General features: G+C 32.3%; 1 protein-coding gene, 1 long non-coding RNA gene and 1 other non-coding gene across 6 annotated transcripts in view; 2 read left to right on the top strand and 1 right to left on the bottom strand.

Annotated features, from left to right (window-relative positions):
- LOC130893460 (tyrosine-protein phosphatase non-receptor type 13-like) overlaps positions 1-16,769 on the bottom strand; it is an 87,174-nt gene that overhangs the window by 54,141 nt on the left and 16,264 nt on the right. For 2 of the 4 annotated variants that reach the window (XM_057799621.1, XM_057799623.1), the window contains exons 2-3: positions 14,108-14,400; positions 5,129-5,289 (exon numbers count right to left, since the gene is read on the bottom strand). In XM_057799621.1, coding sequence (XP_057655604.1) covers positions 5,129-5,288 — 160 coding nt within the window. In that variant the 5' untranslated portion in view covers position 5,289; positions 14,108-14,400. Of the gene's footprint in view, positions 1-5,128; positions 5,290-6,958; positions 7,318-14,107; positions 14,401-16,769 lie in introns of those variants that run through there. The other 2 variants (XM_057799622.1, XM_057799624.1) reach the window with 2 other exon arrangements.
- The window catches only part of LOC130893464 (uncharacterized), a 170,008-nt gene that overhangs the window by 14,188 nt on the left and 139,051 nt on the right, over positions 1-16,769 (top strand). The window contains exon 2 of the long non-coding RNA XR_009059211.1: positions 9,472-9,543. This is a non-coding gene — a long non-coding RNA (uncharacterized LOC130893464). The remainder of the gene's footprint in view (positions 1-9,471; positions 9,544-16,769) is intronic.
- Positions 322-403, top strand: Trnal-aag (transfer RNA leucine (anticodon AAG)). The gene has a single exon. It is a non-coding gene; the product is annotated as a tRNA-Leu (tRNA).

The following is a 16,769-nucleotide window of genomic DNA, read 5'->3' on the forward strand; positions in this document are numbered from 1 at the left end:
TTATCATCCTCTATCGTATAACCGTCCTAACTCAGTTAATTTTGATTTTAGCAAATAAATATAAAATTTAGTTTAAAATAAAATAAAATAAAGTTTAAAATCATATGGTCTACAATATCTTTTAGGTACCTTATCCTTTGCCAAAAATTTGGAAAAAACCACATTATTTTTTCCGCCATCTTTCGGGAGTTATTTTGAAAAAAAACCTGTTTTTAGATCCTTTAGAATAACATATAGAAAATTCCTTTATTTATATGAAATTTCTTATTTCAAAGCCCGATATTTTAATTTTCCAACTTCACAAATATACACAATCATTAAGGTAGCGTGGCCGAGCGGTCTAAGGCGCTGGTTTAAGGCACCAGTCTCTTCGGAGGCGTGGGTTCGAATCCCACCGCTGCCAGTTTTTTGTAATAAAAATTCACTGGATGTATTTTGGAACATGTACAAAAGTTGTGTAACATGAGTATTCAAAGCATTCCCGAAATCGCATCTTAGCTCCAAAATAGGTCCCGAATCATACAATGTCCAGTAAAAGTTATGCCCATATCGGTTCTTATACTTGGCTTAAAAATGGATAATAACCAGCAATTTCTTATATAATGATACCGCAAAAATTTGAAAAAGTTAATAAAATCAATTACGAAGTTTATCTGTTAGATGAAAAAGAATGATACAAAGAAGTCACAAGGTAAGTAAGCATAACTCGTTAATAACAAAATAAAGCGCCGACTACGAGGTCTGGCTATTAAATAACGAGACTGGTTACGAAAAAAAGATTTATTATAAAAATTATTCTACATTCGAATGCTCCCCTTCAATATACTCCCTTCCCCTCGTCACGCACCTTTCAATACGTTTTTTTCATTGATCGAAGCAGTCCTGGAAGTCTTCTTTGGTGAGCGCCTTTAGGAGCTCTGCCGTTTTTTGCTTTACCGCTTTCATCGACTCAAATCGGGTCCCTTTAAAAGCAGATTTTATCTTCGGAAACAAAAAAAGTCGCACCGTGCCAAATCTGGTGAGTACGGCGGGTGTTCGAGCACTGGAGTGCACTTACTGGCAAAATACTGCTTCACAGATAGCGAGTTATGTTCTGGTGCGTTGTCATGGTGCAAAATCCACAACTCAGGCCGATTTTTCCGAACTCGTTCTCGCTGTGTTGCCAAAACTGACAAATTGTAAGTTTGGTTGATAGTCTGACCCTCTGGATTCAGTCATCACGATACCGTTAATGTCGAAAAAAACGATCAATATTGCCTTGAATTTTGATGTGATCTCGGTCGTCACTAAAGCGCTTACACCACTCAAAAGCACGCGAACGGGATAGAGAATTGTCCCCATAGGCCTCTTGCAACAATTTATAGCACTCATTCGGAGTTTTCTTCAATTTAACGAGAAAAGAACACGTTCGTTTCAAACCGCTAGTGCACAAATACTATAATAGTGACGGAAACGTGTTTTGGAACGTTCATAGACAAGATATCTAGATATCTAACGCACTACTAGTTTTGATTGATAGATCATACATTACGTATTTATTTTTGAAGCTATTTACAGTATTTTTCGTTGTTTAGAAGAGGGGCGTTGTGAGATTTATACCATTTAAACTTTCAAAGCAGCATTTACATATTAATTATGAAACTGATTTTTGGTCATTAATGGTATCTATAAATAAACAAAGTGAGTTATGAATCGGGAAATATTCTGGGAATTATTTACGATTATAATATCGAGGCCTGAAGGCAACACCCCTTTATTCTTATTCGAGAGTGTACTATCACTTAATTAATGTTGACGATACTTCTAAATGTTCTTGATTTTAGGTCTCTTCTGATTTAAAATTAGTTTCTTTTATAGTTTTCCAAAGACAGCTGAAAATTTAAAGTTTCTACTTCTTTTAGTCTTTATCAAAATATAACTGCTAGGACCATCCTATCCAAAAAACAAAAAGCGCTGCTATGTTCACCTACAACCTATAGCTTACAACTCAATGAATATAAAAATAAAAAATCTGTTCTCTATTATATTCAAAATTGAAGAAATTAAAAAAAATTAAAATCATTGTAACTCAATTTAATTGATATCATATTCAACTCCCTCTTTACTCGTACTTTACCCTCTCCCCCTATCACACACGATTGATATACATTGTAATATTTATTGTTATAAGTACCCTGGTATAATAATGTATTACAACACCCACATTTCTAGGTATTAAAAAATTTTAGTGAAGACGTCATCACGCACACATAGATGACGTCAAAAATTTGAAGGTATCCTTGCAAATAACCTGTTTAAAAATATAAATCGACGGGTTCTAGGATTTGGTAATTATACACTTTCGCGGTCACCTGGTTTTTTGGCTCTAGAAAATCGAAAAATGGATGGATTTTAATGATCTTGGTCTCAAAATGTTCTATTTCACGGCGGATTTATATAAAAAATTAGTAGAAATAGCTGTAATGAAAATTTCTTACAGTTTTACTGTTTTCAATCATAAAAAAAAACGGTTTTGCAAAATAATTCTTTACAAAAAATTATCTCATTATCAGATAAAGTTCTTATATTTTTTTTGTATTCTACATAATTTAATAAACAATTTAAAAAAAATCCAAAAAAGAATGATTTTTTCAGTTTTTATAGCTTAAAATGAAATCGATGAAAAACAATCAATTTTCGTGAATAGTTTCGTACTATATTCTATATAATCCGCCGTAAAATGAAACATTTTGAGACCAAGATCATTAAAATCCATCCATTTTTCGATTTTCTAGAGCCAACCTAACCTAACCTAATCTAACCAAAAAACCAACCTAAAAAACCTAACCAAAAGGGTAATTATACACTTTTGCGGTCACCTGGTTTTTTGGTTAGGTTAGGTTAGGTTAGGTTAGGTTAGGTTATGTTAGGTTAGGTTAGGTTGGCTCTAGAAAATCGAAAAATGTGTATAATTACCATAATTTTTTGTAGAGGATTATTTTGCAAAACCGTTTTTTTTACGATTTAAAACAGTAAAACTATGAGAAATTTTCATTCCAGCTATTTCTACTAATTTTTTTTTATAAATCCGCCGTAAAATGGAACATTTTGAGACCAAGATCATTAAAATCCATCCATTTTTCGATTTTCTAGAGCCAAAAAACCAGGTGACCGTGAAAGTGTATAATTACCTAGGATTTTTCATTAAAGTCATCGGTTTACGAAATGACGAATTCATTCCTTTCATTTGCATCATACTGTATATATTGTTATTGAATGAGCGTTATTATTATAGTCGACATAAATGATAAAAACTGGTCAGATGTAAATTTCATTTGCGTGAGTTATGACCTACATTATCATTCCTTAAATAATACACTATCAATGGACATTCGCAATTCTTTTCATTCCATATTCATCTAGTAGCAAAAGTAATTTGTTTTATATGAGTCTGGAAACTAAACAAGGCAAAAACTGAAAATGTTGTCACCGTAAAATTAACTTAAACCTCTGAAAAGTCTTTCGTCAAAACTGCCTTGTACATCGGAAAAATATTTTCACGCCGGAAGTTCCTTTTTTTGTTGGAAATAAGCCATGAAACCTCTGTAAGCGTAGCAATAAATTTTAAATGACATTTTCAGCAGCTTCTACTAATTCCAGTGTTAAGCCGCACACCTGGACAACGTCATCACTTCCCATTTTCAATATTTTTTAGCGATAAGTAGGTGTTAAACCCAAAGTAGTGCATCTCTCACATTTTCCACAATAATAAACAAACAGTATTCGTGTCAAGGAAACGATTTCATATGCAATAAGATACTAATCAAAAAATTTTTATCTATATTTAAAAAAGTTATAGAAAAATTGCGTGATATATAAGTATAGTTCTTCCATATCAATTGCAGAAGACAGTTATGCAAGGATCAATCAATATTTCATAAATACGCACGGCACTAATACCAAATTAAGAAACGAAAAATAATGTTTACTCCCCGTATAAAATTTGGTAAACATCTACAAACCGTCTGTCCACTGTTTACCAATGAAAACATTGAATGGTAAAAATAAATGCATTTATATTGGCTGAAGCCAGGAAATATTCCTGCTAGACAGTCTGCTATAAGCAGTGGCGTAGCTAGAATTTATTCAATCAATAAATTTCTTCAAATAAATAGAAATATGGGGATTCTTTAGACCATGGGCGAATGGAATTGCACAGTTTAGTGAGAATACAGACAGGTATGAATTTAATAATAAATATTTAGGTATACAAGCACAGCATTTTAAATATATTCGATTGTTTAAAAAAGGAAAATATTCAGCAATCTGATAATTCAATCATAATAAGAATTGCTAAATTGTTGAATGGGGTAAAAAAAGGGCTCAGTTCACGTTTGGTACTCTGTTTATACCAAACGCTACATTTGTATATAGACATTCCATGTACCTAGTTGTACTTTTACAATTTGATACTTGAATAATATTTTTGCGAACTCTTCTACTGACATAGATCGCGAAGCCGGTCCTGTTCTATTATTTTGATAGAATGTAAAGTTTGGCGGATGCGGAAATTATGGGAATTTTATAACTCATTTACAGGGTTTTGCAGTCGTTTTATAGAATCCATTTCTAGGAAAGAGCTCGGCTCCCAAGCATACCTTTACTGTGCTCGTCTCTATACAGAAGAGAGCAATTCGACTTATAGGCGATCTAGAATTGACCAGAAACTTGGAGAGCTTGGAACTTAGAAGAAACGTCGCTGACCTGATTGTTTTACCGATTCTCTCTCTTCCGAGCTGTCCAACATAATCCCACTTAAGTTGAAATTTCTGGAACCATTGGTGATATTCATACTGAATACACTGTTTACACTACCACTACACCAACACTCACAGTTACACTGTCTGACGCGTTTTTAGATAACCAAGTTATAGTCTTCAGAGATTGTGAGTAAACAGTTTACCTTCAGTCTCTGAAGATAACTTGAGATATGTTTTTCGGGATTTTTCATAAATTTGTAAATAAACTGTTATCATGAATTTCTTCCGTTTAATTATTACTCACTGTGTGTACAAAGTACATCTGAATACTATTGAAATGTTATGAATTCAGTTGCTCAACTATACGCGATGTCATCAACATTATTTACCTGACAAAAATAGATCTTGAAGAGCTTGTACTGCCTGATAAAGGATGGCCCACGATTCGGTCTCTAGAAGGCCCGAGGGGCGTGCTGTCAGGAAATCCCCCAAACTTGGCTCTCCATAAGAGCCACTTCTATCGCTGCTGTTCTGTCCAAAACGAGACATTCTGAAAGAAAAAAAACATTATCTATTATTTCTCGATGCTTGAACAACTATACAAGGTGTGAAGCGAAAATTTTTGATTCTGAAATTATGGAGCTGTGGTCCTGAATGTAGCACTTATAACAGAACAGAAGTAGACGTTACATTTGCTATTTTTTGTTTGAATTCGACATGAAATTTTAGATAAAATTTTTGGGTACAATTTCCTTTGCCAAATTTGAAGTATTTTCGAGATACTTCGATTTTTTACAAGATTTAAAATGGTAACAATAAACAACAATCGCTTGCCTGCTTAATCCAAATGTCCAAATCATTGATATCTCATACAGGATGTTTTAACCTTAGCCGCCACCATGCACATTATAAAGCTTACTTTAAATAGAACACCCTATATTTTATTACTTTTTTCACTGTATTTTATTGAGCCAAAATGGATGGTATCGATATTCCATATACTTAAATCCGAATACAGATATTTCATCACGTTGCCGATGACAACAATTTATCACATTTTGGAAAATACATTTTGTATCATTTTGTGTAACAACTACAATTAGTTGATTTTCCTCGAAGGGTAGAATTCTGTGAATAGCTTTTAATGAAGACCCATGGTGGTTATTTCAAAGAAAATTGGAGTTTTAATGTTTCTGAGCTATAAAATACGTTGAACTTCTAAAATTAAAATTTAAACTGTGGAAGATATTGCTACATTTTGGAAGCAGCCACACTACCGATGTTATACACTTCAAGTAATGGAGAAGTGGCTTCAGCTTGGTATCATATTTTTGGGTGTGTTGCTCAGATGCGGAATATTTATGCAAGTTTTGAAGTCGTGAAGTTATAGCTTTCTATTCTGTGATCATTAGTGTTGAAAGTATGAAAATAATATGGCGTTACTTTATCCATTCCAAACAACTGAATAAAAATGCAGAACGTTATTGCAAATAGTCATGGATGCGTCTAGGGTATCTTCAAGATGCGTCTATAGAGCCACATCTCAAATGCTTCAAGTTTTTTGATCATTTGAGCTTTTAAGGTCCACGTTTCACATCTATACAACAGTACTGACCACATATAACATTCTATGAATCCTATTTTTTTCTGTTTGCAAACATTAAGGAGTACAAATGCCTTCAGAATGTCTCTTTATGGCGAACGGGTTCCGTTGGCATGTACAACGATCTAAAAATCTACTCCCGAATTTTTTGCATCAAGTCCGGGAGCACCCTGTATGTAGTTGTATCTATGTACATATTAGCTTTTATGATTCAATTAAAAAATAAGACTAATAACCATGACAGAACAAAATATTAAATTCCATTAGAAATGAAAATACAAAAAAGAGAATTTTTAGAAATTGTTTGTATATATGAAAATGAGGTAATAATTATAATAAAAATCTAAACAATTTAAGTAAAATCTATAAGGTAATAATTTCATCTACCTTTATTTATAAATCAATCAAGAATTTTAATAATTAAAAACAAAAAGTTGTAATAGTATTTATAAATTACAATATCCATTTAACTAACTAAATGTGAATGACCGTATTTAAAATAAAAATGTGAAGCCGATCCTGATCCGGTACGAATGTTTTATATTCAATATAAAACCTTTAGAAGTGAGGTTACGTCCAAGTGAACAACAATATAAATACCTATTTATAAATTTACCTGTATGATGTTTCATCTAAAAATGCATTCTTTTGGATTAGTTGAATATATACGCCAAGGGGTATTACACAGTTTTATATCACTATCGTTTTACTTTTCACTTTTAACATTTGTGCACACTCAACACAAAAACCGTTGGAATTTAAGAGGAACAACCGATATCGTCATTTAAATTCGTATTAAATACACAAACAAAACTAGAAAACTACGATACTAAATAAAAAATATAGATAACTGATTTTCCGAAACAAATAATATTGTCTAATTAATCTCTTTGAATTTTTAAAAGGAATAATGAACAAAACATGGTTTTTCAGTCTAGTTCCATCAAGCCTACTACTTGAGGAGCGGTAACCGTCAGTTTACAGGTCCGCTCTTAGCTCTAATAACAATAAAGGAATATACGGATGAAATCTGTTTCGTATGTTTAATAGAAAGAAATACATTTTAAAATCATATTTATTAAGTGTGAAAAATACTTGTTTATTTTATTTCAACAAATAAATATCTAAATCTTAATTAGATATTCAAATCAATTGTCATATTAACGATATTTCCATTACTGGCATTCCATTATTTCTTGAAATTAGGACCATAGCCGTAATCTGAATTTTTTTACTTCTATTTATATTGATTTCGTTGAATAAATAAACATTTATGGTGTGATATGTGGTAAGATACAAATATCTGTTTTAATACGATTAATAAAGGAACAACAGATTTTTGTGACATAAAGAAAAATACATTGAGAATATTGGGAACAATAAATATATTCTCTCTATATACAATATCAATTCGCTGTTGGGAGCTTTTTTAAATGATGAATTTCGTTTTAAATCGATTTTCGTTGACATTCTAAAGAAATTTTTCGCTTATCTGAGTTTGCGAACAGAGTAGGGTCTTTAATAATTTATTAAAGGGTGCGTTGTTATTAATCGTAGTGATTAAGACAATTTCATTCATATGTAGAGTAGTTATGGCTTATCGAGGGTTTAGAGGTAAAAATACCCATATTATTTCTGAAAATTAAATATTCAACCCAAATGCAAAGCTGATTTTTCTCTATTAGTGCTAAAACACCCCAATCGAATATGTTTTTAAAATGAAACTTATAGAAGTAAATGTACCCAAGAGATTTTGGGAGATCTTACCTCTTTGACATCATTTTAAATCGGCACTCATTTTGATGGTAGAAGTACCATTGAGTATTTCTATTGCAATGCCATGTGGAGTTTAAGAAACAGCTGCACCTAGTAGTAGCATGTTAAACTAGTTGTAAAATTGATGAGGCGGTCTAGACCCATGGGTAAGTTGGCAGATAAAAACTAACAATTAAAGATTGAAAACATCTCAAGAGGTGATTTGTTTTCTAGAAATGAATTTGTTGAGAGGGATCTGTTGAAGGTAAATATAAAAACTATCTTAAATCTACATCCCCTAAACAAGACTAGCCAAATATAGATTAAACACATTAAAAACGATATTGTATAACGGAGAGGCATTACTGTAGAAAAGAAACCAATTAGGCTTTTTTATACCTTCCAAAGATCAGTGCCTAATATGCAAAATGGCTGATATGGATGGAAAAAAGAATCTGGAGGAAAATTATTTGGAGCATATTGCAAGAAAAAATGATGCGTATGCTGCAAAAGAGGGGAATAGCGATAATACATTTGACTTACAAAAAGTTCTTAGTATTCCAGTTTCAGATGCTAAGCCAATATAGTACAGCCGTAAATTGCGCGTTTATAACTTCACAGAATATGGAGAAGCGATTCCGATTAATGCACATTGCTTTGCTTGGTCAGGAAATAATGGAAAGCGAGGAAGTTGTAAGATAAGTTCTGCTATCCTGGAATGGATTAACACTTTAAGCCCTACTGTAAAGGAAATATCACTTTTTTCTGATACTTGCAGAGATCAAAACCGCAACCAATATGTCGCAAGTTGATTTCACTCATATTATTGTTGCTCGATTGTGTAACCTGTTTACGAAACAAATTTACGGGCCACACTGTTGCAAACATTGTTGCCGAGATATTCGTATATATTGCTGAGCTATAACTTCTTAGGCTTAGGTCGGAAATGTAACTCAATAACAACAAATTTTACAGTAAACAGTACAGATCGAAAAAATTAACACGGAGTGCGATAAACTTTAAACAAATTGGATGTCTGGAGTTTGGAGGATTTCTATTTGCGACTTAACCCGATAATATGCTTCGTTAAAAGTTATTGTATCCACCGTTATTGTATCTATTTTTGACGGTAAAAACGTCACTATTCACGTACCTAATGATTAATTCTCAGGAAAAGCTCACGGTAGACCCATATCAAGGGAGTTGGGGAAGTTCTGGGTTCTAGTAGATGTTACTGTTTCTGTAACAGATGCTTGCACTTTATAATTAATTGTATATATAAATGTTTACTTTTGTCTTTAATTTTTACTGACAACCTAAATTTATAAAGATAATGATAATGTTTACTCGATATTCGATTTTTTCATTTTACAGAAAAATCTTCACAACGATCTGCTTCTACGATTGTTAAACAGAAACTGAAAGTCTAAAATGGCTGAAATTCTAGTGAGTACCTCTCAATACATACGAAAATATATTTCCCAACTTATATAATAGGTTAAGATCGGAAACATTTAAGAAAATCTTCGTATATATCAAATTCAGTCAATGTAGGATGTCCCGATTAATCTGATCGTCTTGAAACTAAAAAAAATTCAATTACTATTTTTATAAAATGAGAAATACCATTTTTGGTTTTTCTTTTTCCATCTGAAACGGGTTATGTTGACTATAAATTAACGTAGGCTCCAAAATATTTAATTTTTTTATTGATTTGTCTTTATATATAACGCTATATAACACCAAATATCATAATACATTCATACGTTTTTGAAAAACTCCATAATCGATATCACATTCTATTGAAAGAACGCTCATATATGTGACTAATCAAACAGAATAAAACCGCTAAAGCATTTCCAATATTTCAAGTAGAGAATATGAAACATCTATAGAGATTTGCTGTATCCAGAAAACATAAGTCCACGATTAAAGTGGAAACTTTCTTATGGTTATATTTAGAACATCAATTCTGAAAGATTCATTTCCGTGTATCTCGTTTAATAATTCCTTTAGAAGTTGCGTACTTGAAACTTATAAGACGCATACAAGAATTGCATTTTCAAATATTCTTGAAGAGATCGCTTTTTATGCCTGTCTTGATTGTTTGACTTAAAAAATAAATGGAAAGATTCATTATAGGGTATTACACAAAAATAGATACATAAAAGTGACAAGAGTGTAATGATCTTTCTTCGAATGGGATTTACCGGCTATGATTCTTAAGCCGCTCCCTTAGTAGCAAGTAGAGTTTCTGTTCCGAACTCTCAGTGTGTACTGCATTCATACTGACACTATGTTATCAAATAGAGACATTCGGATTCGTTTTCTGTACGATTCGCTCTCGGTATACTGCACAGAACATACCATAAAGAAGGTGAACTTTTATATAAATCTCGGCAACACAAGTTTAGTTCTGCCACCTATCATCGAGGGCACTGGCATCGAAAATCCGCCAGATTGTTTCCACTGAATAACAATTAAGTTTATTTTTTCTTATGGTCTGTTCTGTGGTATACTGGCTCTCGGTATGTAAGATCGGTCGATGCTTAGCATCATCCGAGTGAGTAAGTGCGGAATATTTAACATTTTTTCGCATTTTTTGTATGAAATAATGTAACTAGAGCTGGAGATTGAAAAGCACCCTTGTCTCTAAAATTACACACTTCCTACATTACCTGAATGTACACGTGAAGACCTTATTGAGAAAGCTTGGTCATTTTGTACATAGAGTGAAAATATTTCATCAGCTTGAGACAATTAGATGGCACAAATACGCCATGGTTAAAATTTTTTTCAATATAAAGATGTCTCTAATATCTAGCGTCTTCGTTTTCATCTCAATCAAACATCGTTTGTTCGCTGCTAAAGGGCATGTTGCTTTTACGGTCAAAGCAGTATTAAACTTTTTATTCAAACTAAAACAGATATTATAAAGAGCTTTTTCTGCATATTCGATAAAAACGATATCGATAGATCAGGGAGCAGCCTTACAGGTTCATTTTAAAGATCATGTTCGTTTTGTATGAGCGTAGGGTACCGAAGGAATCGACATCTACATATACACTTCGTTTAATTTTATTTGGTGTCTGAGTTTTGAATGCTCGTTGTTCATGCTCGCTAATAATTGTAGCAGATACCATTCGTATAGTAAACATTACTTCTTAACTGTACAATGTTGTAATCGCGAGATATTATTTACACACAAGCATTCGGTATTAACCAGGGCACAGTGAAAAATGGTATATGATATCAAGCAAGTCAAAAATATTCAAAAAACCAAACAAAATATAAGTAAAACGCCACAGTGGTTGATTAGCGAAAAAAGCAGTGCATGCTTCTAGATGTTTACCCCAAAAGGTTAAGGAAGACATGACGTTTGAAGATGGTAAAGATAGTTTGCTCAAAATACCTATGATAGATTCATGATGGCGCAAAATAAAAACTAAACGCAGGCTACAGATAGAGCAACATAATATTAGGGAGATGGTGTTTTTACATCCATTCCTTTCAAATTGATTAAAAAGCTTGGATAACAGATAGCTTGGATAAGAGCTACGAAAGAAACAGCGATTATCAATAGTTCATCCAGGATTGGCCAATATAATTCTATCAAATTCTATCTTTTAGTCAAATAGCAAGTCGCATGCTTTGAGAACTTTTTTCAAATTTAACACCGTTTCACAATGAACAGTCTGAAAAATCGCTTACAATCGAATCTTAAAAAGACGAACTGAAACAGCCTACAATAAGTAGATTTATATAATATTAAGAATATTTATGAGTCGAGTTTAAAAATTTTAGAATAACATGGTTAAAATACTTTGAGATTACAACCATGCAACGCCATGCCACCGATTACGGAGAATCATGATTGGATATCTGGTCCTAATTTTTTTATGATAATTATAAAAATAAATTAATAAGACATCAGCAGTTAACAAGTTTCAACGGTAAAGTCAGCTTTGAGTTGTATATTTGTTAGTTGATTTCAAATATCGCCTAAAAATATATATTCCAATGATTTCCGTGCAAAATATGAGGAAACTACATAAGAAAACTACAAAGGTGACAAACCAGACTGCAATAATTATGAAGGCGTGGTACAGCAAGTACATGGGAGTACCTTATAGAAGAAATTGAAGAAAATAATAGGTAATCAATTAGATGAATCGCAGAGCAGCTCTAAGAAAGGTCGAAGTACACAATAGTTTGTATATACATTGAGACAGATAGTAGAGAAAAATATAAAAAGAAATTGAAAAGTGTATTTCGGTATTATAGACATTCAAAAAGCATTTAACAGTAAAGCAGTTGGGGAAAAATTGAGAAACATCATCAAATGTGTATATAAGACAATGAGGTACCAGATGATGAAAAATAAAGATCAATTTTAAGATTTCACAAAAACAGAGGAATTAAGTCAGGGAAGTACTGAGTCCGTCACTATTCATAATTATAATGAATGAATCTAAAGGGAGAAGTGAAGATACAGAAATGTGAAAATGAATGTGTTTTGGCCGATTATTTAGTATTGTTCACTAAAAATGATGAGAAATCTAATGATTATTATAATCTATTAACATGGAAACTTTGAAGTATTGAAATTGAACAACATGAATATCAATATGCAGTAGAAACAAATAATAGTGGAGGAAAAAACAAGAAGAACTCTGAATCAAAGTAGATCAAATACAGTTGGAACAAGTTCCAAATATTAAGACGTAAATAGTCCAGTCCTTATACTTGATAGTGAAATCTGGCTACTTACAAACTCTATCAAAAGCAAAATCCAAGGAGCAGAAAAAAAGTATTCACTAAAATCAGAGGTGCCACCAGAAAACGTTCAAATTTCCAGGTGTTGAAAATTCGTACCAATAATTTTTCCACAATATGTGCAAACGTTCTTTTGTATTGGAACCAGCTATAGATATAGCAATAGCTAGATCGAAGTATTATTAATCTTTATAAGAATGATATTTCCGATGATGAAAATTCAGTAAATATTAAAAATGAAAACATTGATTTTGTTAGTAAAGATTTCTGGAAATCGAATGTACTTAACACGTTGCGTGTATAAACGCAGAGTAAGGATTGAAAACATCGAGGTTCGCCACTTTAGGGAGGAAGGTCATGTTAACCGTATTTGGTTAAGATGTGATATCAATAAATTACTTGCATTTAGAGAGCCAAAAACAGGTGGGAGTTATGCCAATCTAGTTAAAAAATTACGTGAAGCGAAGAAAAAGTTCGAGAAAAGTTGTGCAAAGGTATTTTCTTTCATCAGGATGGCGGATTTATTATCAAGTCCGCCATTCCATCAGTTACAATATCTGAAGCAGGCTGTGAATTAGTTCAGCATTCGCCATATTCTCCAAATTTGCCCCCAGGGGTTGACGGTTGTTTTTCTTCACATAAGTCACTTGCAGAGGTTGGGCAATTGTTCTTTCGAGACGAATTAGAAATAATAGAAAATGAATGAGGAAAATGTCTTAATTTCAATGGATTGTCTAATCAAAAACAAAGCCAATTTTTTGGTGTAAGTGGATCAGGGACGAACCAAATGCATCAGTCCTTGTAGCTCTCCTCCGATTATTATATAAGAGTCGAAGTATAATACAAATTGATTCCGAATTTTTACCAAAGGACGAGAGAAAAAACGAACTACTGGAAACTTTCGTTAAACTGGGTGGCATTAACAAGTTAAAATCCAATTTTATTTGGTAGAAGCCAATAGTCCCACGTAACACTCCTCTTACTCCACTAATCGCTCTGGTAACTTGTAGGAATTACTTAGCGTCGTGTAAAGTCGCCTGAACAAATACAGTAAAATTGTACAGGCAGCTGACATTCATTAGGAGTTTTAAATTCATATAATACTATTGAAATTGTATTGTCATCATGTTGTATATCTCTCATAGATCAGAACAAATGTTTCATTAACAAGTAGCGTAATAACGAAGAAAATTATGTGATTAAATGAATACAAATACACAACAAAATTACTGACCCCAAATAAACTACACATGGTCGATGATAGACCCTTGGATCTCCGACGTTGAAGTACTAATGTAACATTGAAGTGGATGATCATCTGCTTCTGCTCTCCTGTTCGGCAGATAATAAACCAAACATGTAACACCGATTAAAAATAAAAAAAACACAAACACAATGTCGAACATGACTAAAGAGTTCCAAGTCAGAAAACGCATCACAAGTTACAATTAGTTATTTTTTGATGTTCTTCAATCCGATTATCAACCTTGGGTCAAACCAAAAACACTTTTCATTGTATACAGTCATCTGAAACAAAAAAAAGAATATTAGTTGTAGTATTAAAGTTAGATCAAAAATTATAACAATTGTTTCATTTCAAAACATTATTATGTTTATCCTATGTTAATAATATAATTTTCACAAGAAAGAGTATGGCAGGATAAGCATGGGCCAGACGCCCTTCGGAAAAGTTTTTGATGTTTTTCTAATTAAATCACCTTCTTAAGAGACACATTCCCTCGAGTTATCAGACCCCTGCGTGCATTAGTTTTTCAAATAAAAGAATTAATAGAATTTTGAAAAATGTTTTTTCTCTTACAACATAAAATTTGACTTTGATTCTTTTGCAAACATTAGATTCGCTTAAGTATTATATAAAATAATTCTAAGCATTCTCAGTGCTTGATGTCTATGTCTCAAATTAAAAATTTGGCTGAAATTCCAAAACAGGAACGTAACAAAATATTTTCAGTTACTGATATTTTGTGCCTATGTTTATATTTCATCAGTCAATTCCTTGGTCCAGCATCGTGTTTTTATGCTGTTAGGAATTTTTCTTTAAGTAAAAATCCTTGCAACAAAGTAAAGTACTCGTGAAAGTACCTTTTTATATAAAGAAAGATATTGCAAAAAGTATAGGAAGAATATGACGGTACTGAATCAACGAATTTGCGTTTTCTTGTCATAAAAATCTGAATGTAGACACAAAATATCATTCGCTGAAAATACGTGGTTAGGCTAGGTTAGGAAAATTTATTTTTCATCCCCTATCCTTGCGAGAGGTCAAAAATTCTAGCGTGTTATAAGAATATCTGGTTCCGGGGGTTCCCGTTTTCGCAACTCCAACCAAATTTTTAATTTGCGTGTAATATGCCATTAGGCTTGTTATGTTTTTCATCAAACATTTTGAATATTCCTTTGTTCACGTTTTGTAGCACAGTAGTCACTTCGGATTTATTTATTCTAACATTCAAATTTTAGAAGAAATCAATTTGTTATCTCACTCCATTCCATAAATTGATTCCAATTCTTCCTCTACCTATTCACACTCCAAATAAAAGTAAATGTTAGTGAATTTGTGGTGATAACAAATTAATTTCCTCAAAAACTCGAATGTTAGAATAAATAAATCCGAAGTGACTACTGTACGACAAAGGCATATTCAAAATGTTTGAAGAAAAATGTAATAAGCGGAATGACACTGCAAAGGCTAAGAATTATTTTGTATAATACTTCTTAGGTGCGTCTAATGTTTGCAAAGAAATGAAAGAAAGAAATTTATGTTGTAAGAGAAATAAAATTATTTTTGTTTTCAAAATTCTATTAATAATTTTATTTAAAAATCTAATGCACGTAGGGGTCTGATAACTTAGAGGAATGTTTCTCTTAGGTAGGTGATTTCATGGTAAAAACATCACCATAACATTTTCCGAGGGGCATTTGACCCATGATTATCCTGCCATCTTTCTTAGAGTTAGTGACTATGAGTCATACCGGCTCCGATCACGATTGAGTCTTAGTAGAAAAATCTATTGACCGTTATAAAAACATTTGGGTAGTGTCAAATTGAAACATCAGAGAGCAAATCACATTTCCAACTATAAGTGCATTAAAAGTTTTATTATTTTTGTAGTTAATTTGTTATTGTCGTTTTAATAAAAACTTATTAGAACATTATTGTGTCACAGACGCACGTAATTGTATTTTTCATATTCCAGGTTTATGAGATAAACTTGACAGCTTTTATTAAACTGATTTGATGTAATTGCTTTCGCAACCAGTCTCTATTTCTTAAGTTTGCATTGTAATCATAATTTTAATTCTTCTTCAATAATCTAGTCATGTTACAGTACCTTCTTTCATTCCGAGTTTCCATTTATATCCAGTGTCTTGATGTGCTCATTCAATAATATATAACTCTGACACTGAAACGTAATATTTTTTTCTGTAATAATTTTCCCCATACTAATGATCTTACAATGTATTTAATTCACGATAATCCAATGCAGTAAGTGTTCCATTATTAACTTTCTTCCAAAAACTTTCATTCACTTCGCGTATAATTTCTTCGGATGAAGGAGAAGTGAAATTACTGTTCGGCTTATCGATATACAATGACATTTTGTCATGGAATTTAGACTCATTCACTGATGATTCCACTGTTTTGTTCATGCTCGTTCTCAAATAATTTCAATACCTGCCGAATAATAAAGGCACATAGTTTACTGCTAAACCCACGCAAGACACATTAGCACGTCACTTGCTTCTTTCGTTTTATAGTACGGAGAATTATACTTAAATTTTTGTACTAACCCTTCTGCGGTTCTTAACATGGTCACTACAAGAGTTATTCGAGATCAAAGGTTCAACGAACGATTTTTTCCGATTATCTTGTT

This window comes from Diorhabda carinulata, chromosome 4 (genome assembly GCF_026250575.1).
Source record: "Diorhabda carinulata isolate Delta chromosome 4, icDioCari1.1, whole genome shotgun sequence".
Taxonomy (NCBI): domain Eukaryota; kingdom Metazoa; phylum Arthropoda; class Insecta; order Coleoptera; family Chrysomelidae; genus Diorhabda; species Diorhabda carinulata.